Below are 16,872 nucleotides of genomic sequence, written 5' to 3' on the forward strand. Positions count from 1 at the left end.
GAATCCATGTTGCCAGATCATACCCTGATCTGTGCTGGTCAGTCAATGGACGACTCTAACGCCCCCCCAGCTGGCCCCAGTGGCCCTCCGGCTTGTCTTGCGGTATTTTGCTGCACCTCCTTCCACTTCGTCTTCAGCTCCTCGGAAAAGGTATCTGGTCTTGCGCTGCCCTGCCTTTCACCTAGCACTGCTAGACGGTAAAGGTTTCCCAGGTGCGCCGGCACTGAGTTGGCTTGCATATATCTACGCACCAGTCCTCCCCCAGCCAGAGTTTGGGCACTCACGGAGACTTCGGCATCCGACTCTGGAGGAGAGCCCAAGCACTCCATCAAGCTCAGTTGCATAAGAGCGGGACAATTTTTCAATGTTCAGCCACTCACAACTGCCGATCTCCACCGTTGTCCCAAGTCAACTAGCCTGTCTATCGATCACATTGGCTCGATCAGTAAAGCACCATAACATTACTCGGGTTTTTATTGGACTACTCTACTACAGGGATAGCGACGATCATCACCCTACATACATTTATTAAGTAGTGTAGGAACCTCCCGTGCTTCCGAGCGACTAAGTTCGGAATCTGGTGATGCATTCATTGGGAACGACGAAAGAAGAATACTTTATCCCAGTCGCATCTCGCCTTCCTCTCTGTTGCTCTCCCATTTTTACGTGTCTAGCGATTTAGATGGCTGTGTCGACACTCGCTATATAATACTCACTTGAGGAATCTGGCATTTCTCTCAGACGTCTCGCCGCTTACTCCCAATACGAGTCGATATACCCTGTTTGCGATTGAGCGTGGGCCACTTCCAGCCCAACCTGCCATGAACCGCAGCGACCAGTTTTGCAGCCACATCGATGAGCTGTGTCGGAGGATCGAATAACGAGCCACAGACTCTGTGCGCCTCACGGACCTGAACACCAACGAAGCCGCCTCCGAAGCGCACCGTTACCTGCAGGATGTCGACGTTGATAGGAAAAGGGGTGGAGGGCGCATCAAATACGGTTGTGGAATTAGCAAGGAGGGTATACATACCGACGACGGAGTCGAGTCTACCGGGCCAAATCCAAGCAAACACAGTCGATCCGTGGAAGGATGCTGGAAAATATGCGCTGGGCTGGACATACTTTTGCGCGGTGATGGTGTTTCTGGTCTCGGCGACGCGTGTATACCACTGGTGGACAGACAAGATGAGACAGGCGCTGTACAAAACAGAGGTGCAAAAACACATGCTGGCCTATTCGCCAGAGTCAGAATATGCCATGAGCAATATAGGGACAAGCAACACGGTTGACCAGCTCTTCCCGCGCGAGATTGAGAAGCCAATTCGACCGGACTATCAATCGTCTGCTTCTTCGATAAACTTCATCAATGATACGCTGGCGTTATTTCGATGGATATTCTATCGCCCAATTCCCGAAATCAACTATTATAAAAAGAAGCGCCTCAGTTTTCCCTCCCTGGCAATTGTGGGCATCATTTTCATCGCATTGGCGTTCGTTGCTCTCTACTGCTTCCTACCACAGCCTCTGTACTGGCAAAGCATGGCTTTCGGCTCTCCTCCCGTTGCTATCCGAGCCGGGATGCTGGCTGTGGCCATGACTCCATGGATTGTGGCTTCGTCCATGAAGGCAAATTTGATAACGATGTTAACTGGGATTAGCCATGAGAGACTGAATGTCTTACATAGATGGGGCGGATACCTATGCTTGTTCCTCGCACTCGTGCACACAGTGCCATTTTACATGCAGGCAGCCAGCGATATCAAGGGATATGAACAGTTCCAACTCCTGTTTCCGAATACCAGCGGATACATCTTCGGAACGGGAATCGCCTGTCTCATACCACTAGGATGGCTCTGTTTTGGATCTCTGCCATTTCTGCGCAGCATGGCGTACGAGTTGTTCCTCATACTTCATGTCCCGGTCTCAGTGGCATACGTTGGCTTACTATTCTGGCATTGTCGCAACTTTCTGACGTCTTGGAGTTACCTCTACGCCACCGTTACGATCTGGGCACTCTCTTATTTCATCAGAGCGTTCAATTTGAACTGGATGAACCCAAGGAGGCTATCATTCCTGGTTGGCGACGAAGCGGCTATCCAGCTGATGGCCGAGAATGCGATCAAGGTCACCATACCAACGCAGATGAAGTGGCGCCCTGGCCAGTTCGTATACCTGAGAATGCCAGGAATCTCCATCTTCGACAACCATCCTTTCACGATTTCGTCGCTGTGCAGTGAAGATTTCCCATCTGATTACGGCGAGTTGTACCGCGATTGCACTGTAGTTTTCCGTCCATTCGGTGGGTTTACTCGCAGAGTGCTTGAGACAGCAACCGAGAAGGGCCCATTCCAGACGTATCGAGCCTACCTTGATGGGCCGTACGGTGGGATGCAAAGAGAGCTTGCAGCCTTTGAAACAGTCGTTTTGATTGGAGGAGGAAGTGGTATTACAGCAATTGTTTCACAGCTCTTGAATCTCATCAAGAGGATGAGAGATGGGAAGGCGGTGACCCTTAAGATCGAAGTTATCTGGGCGTTGAAGAGGCTTGAGGCGATGGATTGGTTCCGAGAGGAGCTCCGCATCTGCCGCGAGTTTGCGCCACCAGACACAGTGACTTGCCAGTTTTTCGTGACTGCCGCTGTAAGACAGAGCAGGATACAAGGATTTAGCGAGCGCGCACCAAGGCCTCTAAGTAACATGTTCCATGACAAGCTGGACGGCTTTGTGGCGGGCATTGCGTCGAAAAGGAATTCGGCGCTGATCCGAGATGAGGCACAGGGTGATCCAGAGAGAGAACGCGAATTGAGAGAGGAAGATCAGGATGCTATTACAGCCTTACCGCGCCAGAAACACCTACAGCCAACCGTCTTCCCACCACCTCCAAAGCAAATCTTCAATGGCGCCCCAGCTGATCCGGGCTCTGCACAAAGGGCATCACTTAGAGCCCTAGAAGGCCGCAGAGAAAGCTCAGACGATGAGCACTCCGCCACGCGAAACTACCTCTCGCCGAACTCATCAAGGCTCAGCAATCGCGAATTCCACTTCCCTCCTCCATCTCCCGGCCGCAACGCACCATACTTCCACTATGCCCCGCCATCTCCAAACCGGGCTTCTTTCCCTCCCCCCCCACCATCTGACGGGCCCCAATCACACCAATCAACACCATCCCAAGGCTCCGGCGCCTTTCCTCCCCCACCACCACCAGCACATGTCCGCACCGGCAAGTCCCTCGACCTCTTTATCACCATCCCCTCAACCGGCGCACCCGCCCCCTCGGCAGCCGCAGACTTCGATTTCGGTTTCCCTAGCACACCAACCGAGTTCCAGAAGAACCTGATGCGCTTCGCCTTCGTGAATCCGCTCAAGAAGAAAGAGGGCTGGTCGACTGAGTACGGCCGCCCGGACTTGGCGTACATGCTCAAGGAGATGGCGACGGGTGGTGCGGATGGATGTGGCATCCTTGGGAGGAGGACGTGCGTGTTTGTGTGTGGACCGCCGGCGATGAGAATTGATGTCGCAAATGCGGTGGCGGGGCTGCAGGCAGATATTTGGGGTGATGGTAGTAAGGATGAGATTTTCCTGCATACGGAGAATTATGCGATATAGGCTTTTTGGGAATGGGATTGTATCTTGGCGGGGCGCATGGGGGTTAGCACGCATGATCGGATGCGATGGGGTTTTGATATATCTATTTTATACCATGGTGACTTATACAGTCGTCTCATTTCAAACTAATTGAATACTCCAAGATCCAATATTATACAACCGTGCACTTAACGAATGGTATCCGCAGCAAAACTCCACATCCCAACATCCCGTTCAATATCTCCTCTCCCTCAATTCAACCTCTCCCCTTACTCAGGCTTCGCCTGTTCTTGCCCTGGCCTACCCACCTCCTCAGCATGTTCAAACACACCACCCAATTCATTCCCCTCCCTCTTCACCCTCCCCGACCTATCCCACCCCTGCATTCCCCATCCCTGCTCTTTGAGATCCCTCTGGCGCTCCACCTCAAACTTATCATGACGCTTATTCTTAGAGCTCCAGAGGAAGGAGAAGAGCGCCGTGACGATAATGAACAGCGCGATGAAGCCGATCATGATTCCGATCTCCTGCCTGTTGTTCGCGTGCAGCATCGGCAGCTTGGGGGTTACGGCGACCATTTTCGCGGATGCGTGTGTGTTGTTGTGCGACGTTGAAATCCGGGATTGATGCGGGATATTGGGGTATTTATGGGTAACTGGTGATGGTTTTGTATCTGTTTTTGAGGTTCAAAACATCGGGGTTCGCGGTGTTCGAGGCGATGAAGTCCCTTTATGGAGTGGTGTGAGAGTGGTGTGAGAAGCTGGATTTTCTGGCCCCGGTTGTCATTGCGTCATAGATCGTTCCCGTTTACCCCTCGAGTGGCTGTTTTCCTTAGTGTAATGTGGGGGATTGTGGCGAAGGGAATAATGACGTAGTGTCCATTGGGGGGATTTTGCACTAGTGTGGTCGACCGTTGCGGACACTACTCGCGCCGTCGGCCTAGTGGTATAATGCGACCAGTTACAGAGATTATACCGGCATATAGACTCTTATGATCGCGTTTCTGCATGTCACGGACCTTTCCTCGCATGCCCTCTCTCAGTCAGATACAGCTATACTGTGCATCATTACTGCCTCGGCTATGTAAGTGTTGGAACTACGTTCCTAGATGTACGCTGCACAGTGTAGCTTGTATACTGGCTATATGTATATATAGGGCTTCGCACCCATAGTTTACCCAATCAAGTCGTCAAACTCCAATTATGTGTTCAACAGTAAGTGTTGTAGAATTAGTCGCCTGCTAAATGGCAAATATATTTATCAGGCAGACTAATTCGACGTGCTGCAGAGTTACCGAGTACAAACTGCGGTACTCGGTAACTCTGCAGCAGTAATGTGTGGTATACACATCGCTCGATTTAATATGTATTGCTCGGATTCTGGTTCCAGATCTTCGGCCATCACTGCGTAGAGAATGTCCGATGCGAGAGTAAACCAGGTTAGTTCCGTGTCAGGAGCTACCCCCAGGCTCTGAATGAGGAAGCAAATAAGATCGTGCATGGTGTATGAGAGTCCAATGGTATGATCTGCTTCTACTGCCTGCTCTAGCATGGATGCTTTTTTAAGCTGGTACAGCTCTTCTTGTCTTCTTGTCTTATCACCCAGCAAATTCCTCAAGTTGCGACAAAATGGCTGCTTTTGGACAGCAGGGGCGGCTATTCTCTGTCGCCTGAAACAACTCCAAGTGGATTTCTTTCGTGTTGACACTGGCGGGGTTTTTTTCGTATTTGAATGATGAGAACAGCCGAATTGGGATATTCTCGGGACACAAAAATGATAGGAGCCGCAGAAGATCCGCTCTACCATGATATTTCCTCAAGCTCTGAGAATGCAACATTGAACAGCCTTGCGAAAGGACGTATAGACGAGTCTATAGCGCTATAGCGGTGGCCCAAAACCTACATTACCGTGATGAAGAATATATCTCACGGGTCTGTATATTACCTTCATCTTGCCATCTTTGTTGCTCAATACCTCCAGGAGGCCTTCTAGGTGTCGACCATCTCTTTTCTGGTAAGAAGCCGCCTGGGCAATGGCAATAGGTAGATTCCCAAGAAACTGAAGGATTTGTCTTGCTAGCACTTTTGTCTCGTGTTGTCTCGATTGCAGGCGATAACGCGCAACTTTTGAGAAACAAATATAGAGATTCTGATTCCTGCATTTTTTCTAGCGGAATGCACCTTTGCCTTCCTCTTCTTTCCGTTATTTTCAGATTCGCAAGGTCTTCTTCATTACTGGATCCTTTCTCCAACTCGTGTATAATGGACAAGTTAACCATTAGCCAAGTCCATAAACTTCACAGCCGTCAAGATCTTATTTGCTGCTGTCACAGCCGTGGTCCCGGTGTGCATCAATGTTTTTATCAATGTATCTCTCAGGCCCGTACAAATTGAACTAAATTGAACTAGATCTTCAAGGGAAATTCTTAACGTCTCCGTCAATCACTTGCTACGGAACAAGATGGCAGGCTGTGTATTGCGCCTTGGGGTTGAAGGAAGGGACCCCAGGGAAACTCCAGCCGCGCTACTCTACGAATAGATATGTACTGAAGCTGAACTGGGGTGCGCATATGCATAGATAACACCGAATTATATCTGTATCCACCCTCGCCGTCTCCCACAGCTCTCCTCCTTTCCTCCCATCGACTATGTCCAACACCCATCAACGCCCCCTCTTTCGCGCCTACAACCCCCGCCCAACCTCTCCATCCGAAGAAGAACTGAAATCGACAGCAATCATGGGAAACAGCAGCAGTTCCCAGTACGACATACACAGCCTTATGCCCACCCGCGGTCCCTTGCCATCATGTAACAATTGCTAACGCATTTCTGCGTCCCACAGGACCGCGAACCGCAAGAGTTCCACAGTCTGCCCAAGTCCAGCTCGTGCCCCCAGCCAAGCGGCAGAGACCAGCGTAGCCCCAACACCCAGCAGCAAAACATGGGGTACAGGCAGCAGAATCAGAATGGAGGGCGCCAGCAACGTGGGTACAACCAGCAGCAGTATAGCGGAAACCGGGCTCTGGATGACAGGGACGACGATCCGTGCTGTTATGATGGGGAGTTTTGCTCTGTTGGCACAGATGGCCTTGTGCGGATTCGTTCCATGAGAGTTAGTTTTTTAGATCACTGTCAGCGCGATAGATAGATGAAATGATACCAAATATTTTTTTCAATCATGTGTTCAGCCCTTCTGCGTTAAGCATTGAGTGAGTGTGCAGGTTTGGATAATATATTCTAGAGCTGAGAGCAAACCCCTTCTATTCGACCAAAATATAACATTCATGGAAAGCCGATGGACAAACCGAGCTATCACATCCCAAAATCGCATCCCATTTCCTAGCCATTTAAGCAATGCACGGCGAGAAGGACTCACACAGCAAAATCCACGCTCCCTTCAAACATAGCCACAAAATCTACGTCAAACTCTTCCAGCCACTCCGGTCTGAGCACCTCCTTATTCTGTGGAATTTCTTCTCCCGTCTCGTCAAGGACTTCAGCCTCAGCATCAATCTCACAGGGCTCACAGTCGACTTGCTCATCCCCGCCGTTATCGTCTACCCGCGCTCTTTTCTCGGGCAACTGCAATAGATCCGCAGACCTTCCTCGCTTCAAAACCATCCCCTCACTCATACTCACTCGGCTACTGCTCGCCGTATACTTGTCATAGTCGACAACAGCATCCACAAAGCTAGAGGTCGCTTCATGCATTGGCTCTGCTTCAGGCATTTGCTCTCCCCCAGGCAGTTGCTCGGCTTCATAAAACAAACTGTCCGGGATATCGTCCCCAAAATCACCAAATGGAGTTCCAGCATCTGCCAGATCGGCCATATATCCAGGGTATGCATCATCAGCAGATGCATCGCCCTGCCCCAGAAGCCATGGCGGAGATGGGAGATCATTCCCACTCAAACCATCCCCATCAGTATCTTCGTTTGGGCCACTCTTCTCCAGGAATGCGTCGTACGGCTTTGTCCCATTTCCATACTGTGCCAGCGGTTTGTTGTTTCTCAGCGTCTGAACTGGTTCCGAATTAGACACGTTCGAGTGCAGAGCATGCAGCTTTCTATAGTCCCTTGGAGCAAACTTCTCATAGCGAGCGGGTGACCTATTTTCTGAAAGGTCGATAATCTCCATGTCGTTAAATTGATATTCATTCTTATCAAATTCTTTGAGTGCCAGTTGTTGGCCCATTGACTTGCTAGCAGATTTTGACACTTCCGCATCAGCGGTTTCTTCTGGCGTTTTCTTCGTCGCATCTTGTTTTGTCTTCTTCTGCACCTTGCGTGGCTTGTCCACCCCTTCATGGCAACACTTGTGCTTGCAAGTTTTACCGTTCTTTAGTGCATTTCCCCCTCCACAAATATGATTGCACATCCATTTACCATTGCCCATCTGGACTGGCTCTGGTCGTTCTGCGTCATCGTTTTCCTCGGGGACTGCTCTCTGCTGATTCGCAATATCATCAATATCAATGAACTGGTCAGGTACGACATTGTCATCAGCTGTGTGGCCAGCTGACTCCTCAGCACTCCTGACAGCAGCAAGCAAATCCTGGTCTGCAATATTGTCATCCCATTCGAAATCAGCGTCGCTGTCTCCGCCACCATCATCCGTGCTGAGAATAACCTTGGGAACAACCTTCTGCGTAGGCTGCACCACAGGAAAGAGCGAGTAAGGAATATTCGGTGCCAGAATCACAGACTGAACTGTCCCAATGATCTCATCACAGGCAAGGAAACAACTTATAGCATCACTAGAATTCGACAACTCGGTAGAAAAGTGCACTTCGAACCCCTTCTCAAGATTCTTAATATTCCCTCGCCAAAAGTGCGCCAGGTTACCGTTGGAGACGCCAGCCACGAAAGTCAATGAGATTTGCCGATGCCTCCAGAATGGGGCCTTTTGATTTTTCAAGCCAAGCCGTGCCCTGATCTTGACCTTGGGTAGTTGTCCTGATTTGACAATTCTGCCCATGATCTCTGCACTTAAAGCTAGGCGTGGGAATGATTTTAGCGAATCTAGTAGCTTATGGCCAAATGGCGGATTCCTGGTCAAAATCCGCTCAATCGTCGCGGAATCAGTCGCAATGAGCTTTGCAACGCTATTTATTCCACCTGTAACCATCTTCTTGACAGCTGCCGGCCCAATGCTGGGAATTTGCCTTAGCTGCAACGGGAGATGCTCCCAAAACTCCGCGGATATACTTCTTGACAGCTCTAAGGCATTCTGCGTTGCCAGTGCGTCGCAATCAACTGCTTTGCAGTCGACAACACATCGAACCAGTCGATGGATTCGTTCAAATACTATGGCTTTGTCGGTCTGGTACTGCCTCCTATTAAACTCCTTGTCGTTGGGAGTATCCACACCACCAAGTTGAACTTGTATGATGAGCGAAATCTTGTGGGCAGTCGTTGAGACATTCTGCTTGATCGGGTATTTGATAAATGGCGACTTATTGAACTCTCGGAACGCTGCCCGCTCTGTCGGTTTCATTCTCAGGTCTTTGAATTCTGAGGCTTGAGATATGATATGCAACTATCAAAGTTAGCTTCCAAAACTTAAGCTTGTGAGATTCACTAACCATTTGACCCATTCCCGCGTGTTCAGGGATGCTCAGTAGCAACTGCATGGTCTCAAATTTTACCATGTACCTTGACATTGCCTGGCCGTATTCCGTGCACGTGAATTTTTGGTCAGAAGTGACGAGCTTAGTATCTTGAAGCATCTTAATATCCCGCTCACAGACCTGTTCTAGTCTCTCGTCGGGGTCTCTACTTCCTGTATCACAACTGAATTTGTAATAAGTAGGGTTTTGCTTCATGCGGACACTCATGAACGTTCCGGCAAGCCATTGCTTTGCGGAGTATAGATCACGGACGGTACCAAGGCCAATCTCCGAGTTCAGATGTTCAATGAGATTCAAGTGCAGCGTGCTTTCAAGTGCATCCTGACCTGATATCATCCTTTTGTAGCGGTCAATGCTGGATTGTCGCGTCATGATTATTGCAACGGCAGAGTCATCGAATTGTGGTCTCCCAGCTCGTCCAAGCATCTGCATCACTTCAAGGTCTGGATACTCTGTAAGGCCGCCATCCTGATATCCGACTGTGCCTTTGAGAACCACCAAGTGACAAGGGAGATTGATACCGACGGCCAACGTTGACGTGCAGCATATGACTCTGATTTGACCATTCAGATACGATTTCTCAATCACTATTCGATCACCTGGATCCAATCCGGCATGGTGATAAGCAACGCCTCTGGCAATTAGATCTTGGAGATCTTTACTGCTCACTGGTACCCTCGTTGTGGGAGCAGGCCAAGCACGATCGACAACACGAGAGCTTGCCCACCATTCTGCAAGTTTAGCAGCAGTGTTCTCACAAGATTTTCTCGTGAAGCAGAACACTATTATTGGTTTCTTGTGTGTATATTTGGCGATAAGTGCTGGTAGTTTCCCGTCTAAATACGAGTCGAATGCATAGTCATTGATGTTGCTATCGAACCCGTGAACATGCTTCTGGAGCTTCACCGGGCGGAACTCTTCTCCAAATGTCTCACGATGAGCAGGAAGGTGGGTATTCGTGTGATCTTTTCCTAGCCACACCGCGATATCGTGTGAATTTGGTGCTGTAGCACTCAACGCCACAAACCGAACATTGGCACCAATGGACTTCATCCGCGAAACAACAGCTTCCAGAGTTGCTCCTCGGTTTTCTTTCAGGATGTGAACTTCATCAATAAGAAATAGCTTCACCAGCTGAAGCAACTTGATATAATCTTTCCACTTCCTAGTGATGCTGTCCCATTTCTCGGGTGTCGTAACAATTATCGTTGCACTTCCAACCTTTCGCATTTCTGCTGCGTCGGTGTCGCCAGTCAATTCAGCCGTGGCGATGTTCAGGTTTCCAAACTTAACTCCCCAATCCCGGGCTCTTTCAGAGCATAGTGATTTTGTAGGAGCTTGGTAGACAATTTTAAACTGTCCAGATGAATGTGACTCAATGAGCCTCACGATAGCCAGTTCAAGGATGGCAGTTTTGCCACCACCAGTAGGGGCAGAGACGACAAGATTATCATCGCTCTTATAAGCCACTGGGAAAACCTTGGATTGTACGGCATTGAAAAGTGGGAATGGAAAGACGGACCGAAACCTGTCAGGGAGCTCACGCGTTGATGCCAACTGGATGCCATTTACCATGGGAGGGGCACGAGGAATATCAAAAGCGCCTCTGGGATCTAGAGTTTCGTGCGGTGGACTCTCTTCGTATACGGGTTGGGGCTCCGGGGATCTTGTCCGTTGACTTGCACGAGCTTCTCGGCGCCTAACAATCCGTCTGGTTGGGCTGGATCCTGGGAGGTTCGGAGAAGGACTTCGGTATCCAGGTGGAGTAAAGCCCTGTCCAGCTGTAGGAGTTAGTCTACTGCATCTGGGTTACCGGCCGAAGAATCACTCACATAGAATGAAAGGCGGAGATGGCTGTTGCCTCCGCGGTTGAAGTTGGCTGAATCGATTATCGGCATAATGGAAGGCAGATGTATCGTCGGGTGAGCTTGGTGGTTGGGCTACCCTCATACTTGGAGGCTGTGTGCAAAGGTTTGCCAGTGTTGAAGCCCGATTTGCAATTCGGTGAGCTCCGTTTGGATTGCCATAAGTATGAAAGGCATCATCGCCCCCAATGGTAGATCCATGAGCAGTCAGCAAACTTCTGGGAGTGAGTGAGATTCGTGAGGTTCCAATGCCATGTTGCTGTATGGCATCAGATTGTAGGCCTTGTCTATCTGTACACCCACACGATTAGATCCGGGGCATACCATAGAGAATTGGAAGTAGCTTACCAAAGGTCTCCACAGCATATTGAGGTGGTCGTAGAATTTGTTGCTGTGAAGGTCTAAAAGAAAAAACATCCTGGAGGCTCCTGCTATCGCTGAAGTGACGGCTGAATGTTGGCTGAGCTGGAGGTAGAGTATTCGCACGAGAAAATGGAATCATGGGATACACATCATCCTGAATATTTACACTGGCATTGTCGATGATCCTCTGCATCCGTGGATCCATTTGGAACCCCATAATGAGGCAGGAGAGAAGGAAAACTTAGAGGAGCAGCATTGGAACAAGAGGCATTTCAGAGATGAACATATATGAGAGAAGATTAAGAGAGTGATAATCACTGGAGGCTAACTTATCAATTGGAGATTATTTCAATGGCAGAAATTGAAAACTGAGGATACAGAGACTCAGCTGTAAGATGTGGACAATTGTGAGGTTGAATATTGGAATCGAAATCGGTGAGGTTGGACGGGTTGGGACAAGGGGCTTTCGCCAGATGCTCCAGCTGTACTGGGAGGTGCCAGTACCTGACATAAAACAACAACATTCCAAATCACACATAGCAATATGCTGGGCTCTTTCGGCGCATTTTTCTCAGACAAACGAATCTGGACACCTACATATAGTTGCTGATGAGCTGGATAGAAATGAACCCTGCATCCAGGTTCAAACAGAAGGATATAGTGTGAAAGTCGCAGGGAGAGAAAGGGTAGTAAAATACCTATCCATAATACTCAAACAAATATATTTCTATAAACTCCATCCAAATGGAACGGAAATATATCTCACATCCGGCCCACCTCAGCTGATTTCCAAAGCCTCGTCTAACTGGCCTCGCAATCTTCGCTGCCCAAGATCCCTTTCATGCAAAATGCTTCCCTCCAGTCTAACCGCCTACCCTACCCTCCTGACTCCTGGTATCACACCTTGCCGTCGTTCGGCATTTCCATTTCGAATCCTGCCTAGTTTAGTTTTTACCGTTCCTTGCCCAGTTGATTTACATGCCCATATATGCAGCGAGAGAATTGACCATTCAGTCTTCTCGCTTGCCTTTCCAGGCGGCGCCCGTCCTCGGTTGGCCGATTGGCGAACTTGGCCGGCTCGTGCTCAGGCCCGCTTTGTTCGTATTCATTATTCCTAATGGGGTAAGAAGGTTCTTCTTGTCTTCAGCGGGAGTGTAGCCGTTGTCAATCGTCGTCTTCTCGTAGGTTGCAATGTTGATGGGCGGTGGGCGGGAGCGGCCCTTGTCATTAAGGCTGTAGAGGTATGTTGCAAAAATGACCACCGCAGTGCCAATGAGAAACTATAATAGGTCAGAACCGCTTCTCTCCAGAACTTGTTCGGGGATGGCTGAGACTCACATTAAGCGTAACCTTGAAGTCGAAGAACCAAACGCTGAACAAAAAGCTCAAAATAATGCTGATACTTGTTGCGAAGTTCTTCGCAATGTTATCCGCGTAGTTAATACACATTGCCACCAAAACACCACCAAGCGCCTGGAACGCAATTGCCGTCCAGACGACAGAATTGTAGCCCGCGAAAAATCCGTTCTTTGCAATTTCGCCGCCGTCTTTGTACACAACTCCGATGAGGAGGGCAGGGAAAAGGGAGTAGAATGAGAGCTGAACATTGCGTGTCCAGACTGTGATGGACGCCGAGCTATCCTTCAAGACCTTCTCGAAATATACACCTGTCAAACCCGAAATAACGGAGGCAGTCAGGACGGCGATGCAACCGAGGGAGTAATTCATGGCTGCCTTTTCATGGCCAAGATCCTTGTCGATGCCCTCATAAGTAGCAGAGCGCTTTGTTAACGCCGAAAGACTTCTCTTCGTTACTTCATCTGCGACATGATGGGCCGCCTGTCCAACCTCGTGGAATGACCGCGGAAACGCGAATTTCGACGCATCCTCGAAAATGGTGGCGTAAGAGACCTTATCGGAAGATGGAAGCTGCACGATGACAACACCAATAGTGAGTAATACAAGAGCGGTCCATTTCCGTCCAGAAAGTGAGCGTCGAAGCATGGTTACGCTGAAAAGGGCAGTGGTAAGAATCTAGAACGCACGGATTGGTTAGTTTGTTGTATTTGTCTCGAAGAATGGGGGGGAGACCTTTAGTTGATACAAAATTTGAAAGTGAACAGCATCCAAATTGCTCACTGCAATATACTGGAGAGAGTTTTGAAGGGTATATAACGACGCGGGAATCGCTAGCTTCCAGCCATCTCCGGAAAACACAGAGTTGTAAAGTTGTTCAAATAGTGTCGTAGATGGCGTTGATGGCGGCATTGTCCGCGAAATATCGTATAATGCTATGGTTAAGCTGACAGATAGTTTGAGGACTTCGTTCAAGAGGACCGCGGTGGATGTGAAGTAACGGTGCCCACCAATAACGGGCATGATGCGGGAGTAATGCATAATCTAGTTTTTATCAGCCGCCATCCCATGTTCTCACAATCGACCGTATGCAAGTTCGGTAATTTCATAATGGGAGTAGATCGCAAGGAGACATACGAGAATGAGGGCGGAGTTTTGGAAGGTGAGCTGGAGGCACTGTGGTTAGTATGACTTCATCATTGTTCTTGGGGGAAAAGAGCTCACGGTGATTAGGGAAACATGTTTCATTGGCACCCCATAGAATGTCGCACTCTGCGACTTCTCCCCCGGTGCCATGGTGAGTTTCTTTTGAAGTAAATCCCAAGGTTGGGTTGAGCTTCGTCGATGCGCCCAGCAGTCTCTCTGTCTATCGGCTGCCCGTGAACCGACCAGGCGCAACACAGCTGCAAGCCTCTTTTTCTTCCCAGCAAAGCAAAAAATATGCAGCGAGGTCAGAACCAGTGATGAGAGTTTCACCCAAATCCACTTTCTTGTAGCCGTGCAGAGGAAGAGTTGAGGAAGCGTTGTGCAGCGTCCGTGAAACCGCAGAGACAATGAAGGGCACAATGAAGGGCAAAGGGCCGCACAGGGCGCAGTTCTAGAACTGTGGATAAATCGTGACAGCGCGACAAAACGCACTCACCCACCAAAACAGGGTTAGTCCCCAGCGTGTGAGGGAGCTCACTTGGCGCCACAGCATTACTCGTACTTTGGATTAATAAATGTACTCGCTACCTGTAGTAGAGTAGTCCAACAAAAACCCGAGTATGTAATGTTATGCTGCTTTGCCACTCGTGCGTACGCGACGCGTTATTGAGCCGCCATTAACTCCAAAGCGACAGCCAGAGCTTACTCGAGATGAACGTCTTCGGATTTATACTCTATATAATGATGCAAAATGGTCAACATACGAAGCTGTTATTGATGCTAATGGATGGCATACAAAATATTAATGTAGATTATTATTTCTCGCAACTTTTTAAAACAGCGGAGAGGTGGAACTACTCGTACGTACATGGGTCCCTTGTTAACAATTACGAGTACATGGGGTTTAGCGCCGTTTCCCCGGCTATTACGAAGATCTGGGTGGGCGAGATCGGGAGGTACGTACCGCACAGTCGAGGAGCCTACATGTGACATTTTGGCTACCGCTGTCGTCCATTATGGCAGCTTTGTTTGAGTGCAACATGTAACAACAAACTAATGAATAAATTCAACCACACAGTGCTATATATGCCAGATCAAGGATTTAAATCAGCCAGTCACTTATGAGTCAATATAGGAGAGCTTTATTGTTATTTTACGAGCTATAAATGGTCCCTCTTCCGACATTACGGTGGCACAAGTACTACACAACCCAATTACCCGCAGTCATGTAAGGATACAGCACTCGGCGAGCTCATCGATAGCTCGAAGAGCTCGGGCTTTGCAAACGGGAGATATAGTGGATAGGGCATCATATCTAGTTTGGTAATCCGATGGCAATAGTGTGTTTGATTGATCGCACGATCGCATTTCTTTACTGTCGATATTCTTCAAGTGAGGGGTGGCAAATTCAAATGTTACAAGTCACAGTACAATATTGGCACACAAACAAGATAGCTGCCATCGGTATGAGGGTTATATTTCTACCATCTGCACTTGGGTAGCAGTACTACCATCAAGCTATCCTATTCCGCGACCAGTACAAGTTCCCAGTCCCATATCATTATTACCAAGACTCCTTTTCATATGCCTCCCAAGTATGTGTATACCCATCATGCGCCATCGCGATGCAAAAAAGATAACAAAAAAGAAAAACGTATCATGAAAATCATCATCCAAGGGTAGTGCCCCTGAACTTCCCAACTATCTAGTTGCGGTACCCTAGAAAGCGGGAGATAATGTTCTGGCTGCGGCCCATTCCCATGCTCATAGCCATGCGGGCACGGCGGGAGGACTGCTGGGTAGCTTGCTCAATATCGTACATGGTGGTGATGTCCGGTTGGACTTTGCCGTGGGTGGGAGCGGCGATGTAGACTTGCTCAGGGCTCATCGTAGGAGCGACTGGCAGGTAGTAGTCATCAGACTGGCTGGGGAACATATCGACTTTGAGATCTTCCCGGAAGGAGTTCATAGACGGAATTCGTGATATCGGTGTGTTTGATCGGCTGCGGCTGGACTCTCGAGATGAGTGGCCGGAGTAGCATCCCATGCTATACGAGCCGGTGGTGTCGGCGGTGCCGCTGCGGGAGAGATCCGGAATATCTGATGCGGATGGTGTGCGACGCTTGAGGAACTCGGCCTTGTATGCCTTTGCTGAGTTGTACATGGCTCTTGGCTGTGCCACTGTTGGCTCACTTGTCTCCGTGCGAACATTGAAGTCGTCCAAGGCAGGGCGTGCGATTCTCAAAGTGTTGCGTTCCGCCTCACGTTGCGCCAGGTACTCGCGATGGCGGTTCTTGATCTGTCTATCTTCCTCGATAGCATTGCGGATGGGATCCAAGAAGTGCTCAAAGTGACCCTCAAGCTCTGCGAGACCAAAGTTGAGATCCCAATCCAAAAGGTAGAGGAGTTGTCTCTCCATAAGGTTGACCTCGTTCCCGGAAAAGCCGAATTGGGAAAAATCTTGGTACAACGTCGAAGGTACCGAGGTATACCCAGCCCAATGTTTGTTCTTTGGGGAGGAGTCGTTGAGGAACTTGGCAGAGAGGATAAGGCACGCGAGGAAGATGCGGTGAGTCGTGCATCTTAAACCCTTGGCAACGGGTGGGAGCTTCTTCTTAAGACGGTGAAGGTACAAAAGAGTGGTCATCAATGTCGGGACTTGAACGTTTGAGTGGATAACGAGGGAAGTGATGAACTGCTCGAGAGATGGGATCTTGAGGTCGGCAGCCGACAGGGCTGGTGGCGGCGTTGTTGGCGGTGTGGGGGTTTGAAGCTGAACCTGTTCTGTGGTGGGGAAAGTCTCACACTGAATGACTGCCTGGGCCATCTCGGCGAGGTATGAAATCATATCCTCTGTAACCGGAGTGCAGACGAAGTGGTCGAAGGCGGCATCCTGATGTTGGGGACGGCGGCGTGTGGAATCCAT

General features: G+C 49.4%; 7 protein-coding genes across 7 annotated transcripts; 2 read left to right on the forward strand and 5 right to left on the reverse strand.

Moving 5' to 3' along the window:
- Positions 1-38: 38 nt before the first annotated feature.
- VC83_02427 (uncharacterized protein) lies at positions 39-344 on the reverse strand (the record flags this gene model as incomplete). The annotated part of the gene is made up of 1 exon (XM_024466091.1): positions 39-344. One exon carries the CDS (start codon positions 342-344, stop codon positions 39-41), a length of 306 nt encoding a protein of 101 aa, XP_024326296.1.
- Positions 345-957: 613 nt separating this feature from the next.
- VC83_02428 (uncharacterized protein) lies at positions 958-3,609 on the forward strand (the record flags this gene model as incomplete). Its single annotated transcript, XM_024466092.1, has 1 exon — positions 958-3,609. One exon carries the CDS (start codon positions 958-960, stop codon positions 3,607-3,609), a length of 2,652 nt encoding a protein of 883 aa, XP_024326303.1.
- Positions 3,610-3,681: 72 nt separating this feature from the next.
- On the reverse strand, positions 3,682-4,273 carry VC83_02429 (uncharacterized protein). Its single transcript, XM_024466093.1, has one exon. The coding sequence runs from the start codon at positions 4,164-4,166 to the stop codon at positions 3,858-3,860; it is 309 nt and encodes a 102-aa protein (XP_024326302.1). The 5' UTR covers positions 4,167-4,273; the 3' UTR covers positions 3,682-3,857.
- A 1,643-nt stretch (positions 4,274-5,916) lies between these two features.
- On the forward strand, positions 5,917-6,697 carry VC83_02430 (uncharacterized protein; the record flags this gene model as incomplete). The annotated part of the gene is made up of 2 exons (XM_024466094.1): positions 5,917-6,348; positions 6,430-6,697. The coding sequence occupies exons 1-2, from the start codon at positions 6,236-6,238 to the stop codon at positions 6,695-6,697; spliced, it is 381 nt and encodes a 126-aa protein (XP_024326101.1). The 5' UTR covers positions 5,917-6,235.
- A 145-nt stretch (positions 6,698-6,842) lies between these two features.
- On the reverse strand, positions 6,843-11,661 carry MER3 (Sec63; the record flags this gene model as incomplete). The annotated part of the gene is made up of 4 exons (XM_024466095.1): positions 6,843-9,125; positions 9,172-10,997; positions 11,049-11,372; positions 11,430-11,661. 4 exons carry the CDS (start codon positions 11,659-11,661, stop codon positions 6,960-6,962), a joined length of 4,548 nt encoding a protein of 1,515 aa, XP_024326102.1. The 3' UTR covers positions 6,843-6,959.
- A 480-nt stretch (positions 11,662-12,141) lies between these two features.
- On the reverse strand, positions 12,142-14,736 carry VC83_02432 (uncharacterized protein). Its single transcript, XM_024466096.1, has 5 exons — positions 14,025-14,736; positions 13,938-13,967; positions 13,536-13,844; positions 12,783-13,478; positions 12,142-12,724 (listed from the first exon to the last, which is right to left on the reverse strand). Exons 1-5 carry the CDS (start codon positions 14,094-14,096, stop codon positions 12,455-12,457), a joined length of 1,377 nt encoding a protein of 458 aa, XP_024326099.1. The 5' UTR covers positions 14,097-14,736; the 3' UTR covers positions 12,142-12,454.
- Positions 14,737-15,651: 915 nt separating this feature from the next.
- Positions 15,652-16,872, reverse strand: VC83_02433 (uncharacterized protein; the record flags this gene model as incomplete). The annotated part of the gene is made up of 1 exon (XM_024466097.1): positions 15,652-16,872. The coding sequence occupies one exon, from the start codon at positions 16,870-16,872 to the stop codon at positions 15,652-15,654; it is 1,221 nt and encodes a 406-aa protein (XP_024326100.1).

This window comes from Pseudogymnoascus destructans (assembly GCF_001641265.1).
Source record: "Pseudogymnoascus destructans isolate 20631-21 unplaced genomic scaffold scaffold_5, whole genome shotgun sequence".
In the NCBI taxonomy this organism is placed as follows: domain Eukaryota; kingdom Fungi; phylum Ascomycota; class Leotiomycetes; order Thelebolales; family Thelebolaceae; genus Pseudogymnoascus; species Pseudogymnoascus destructans.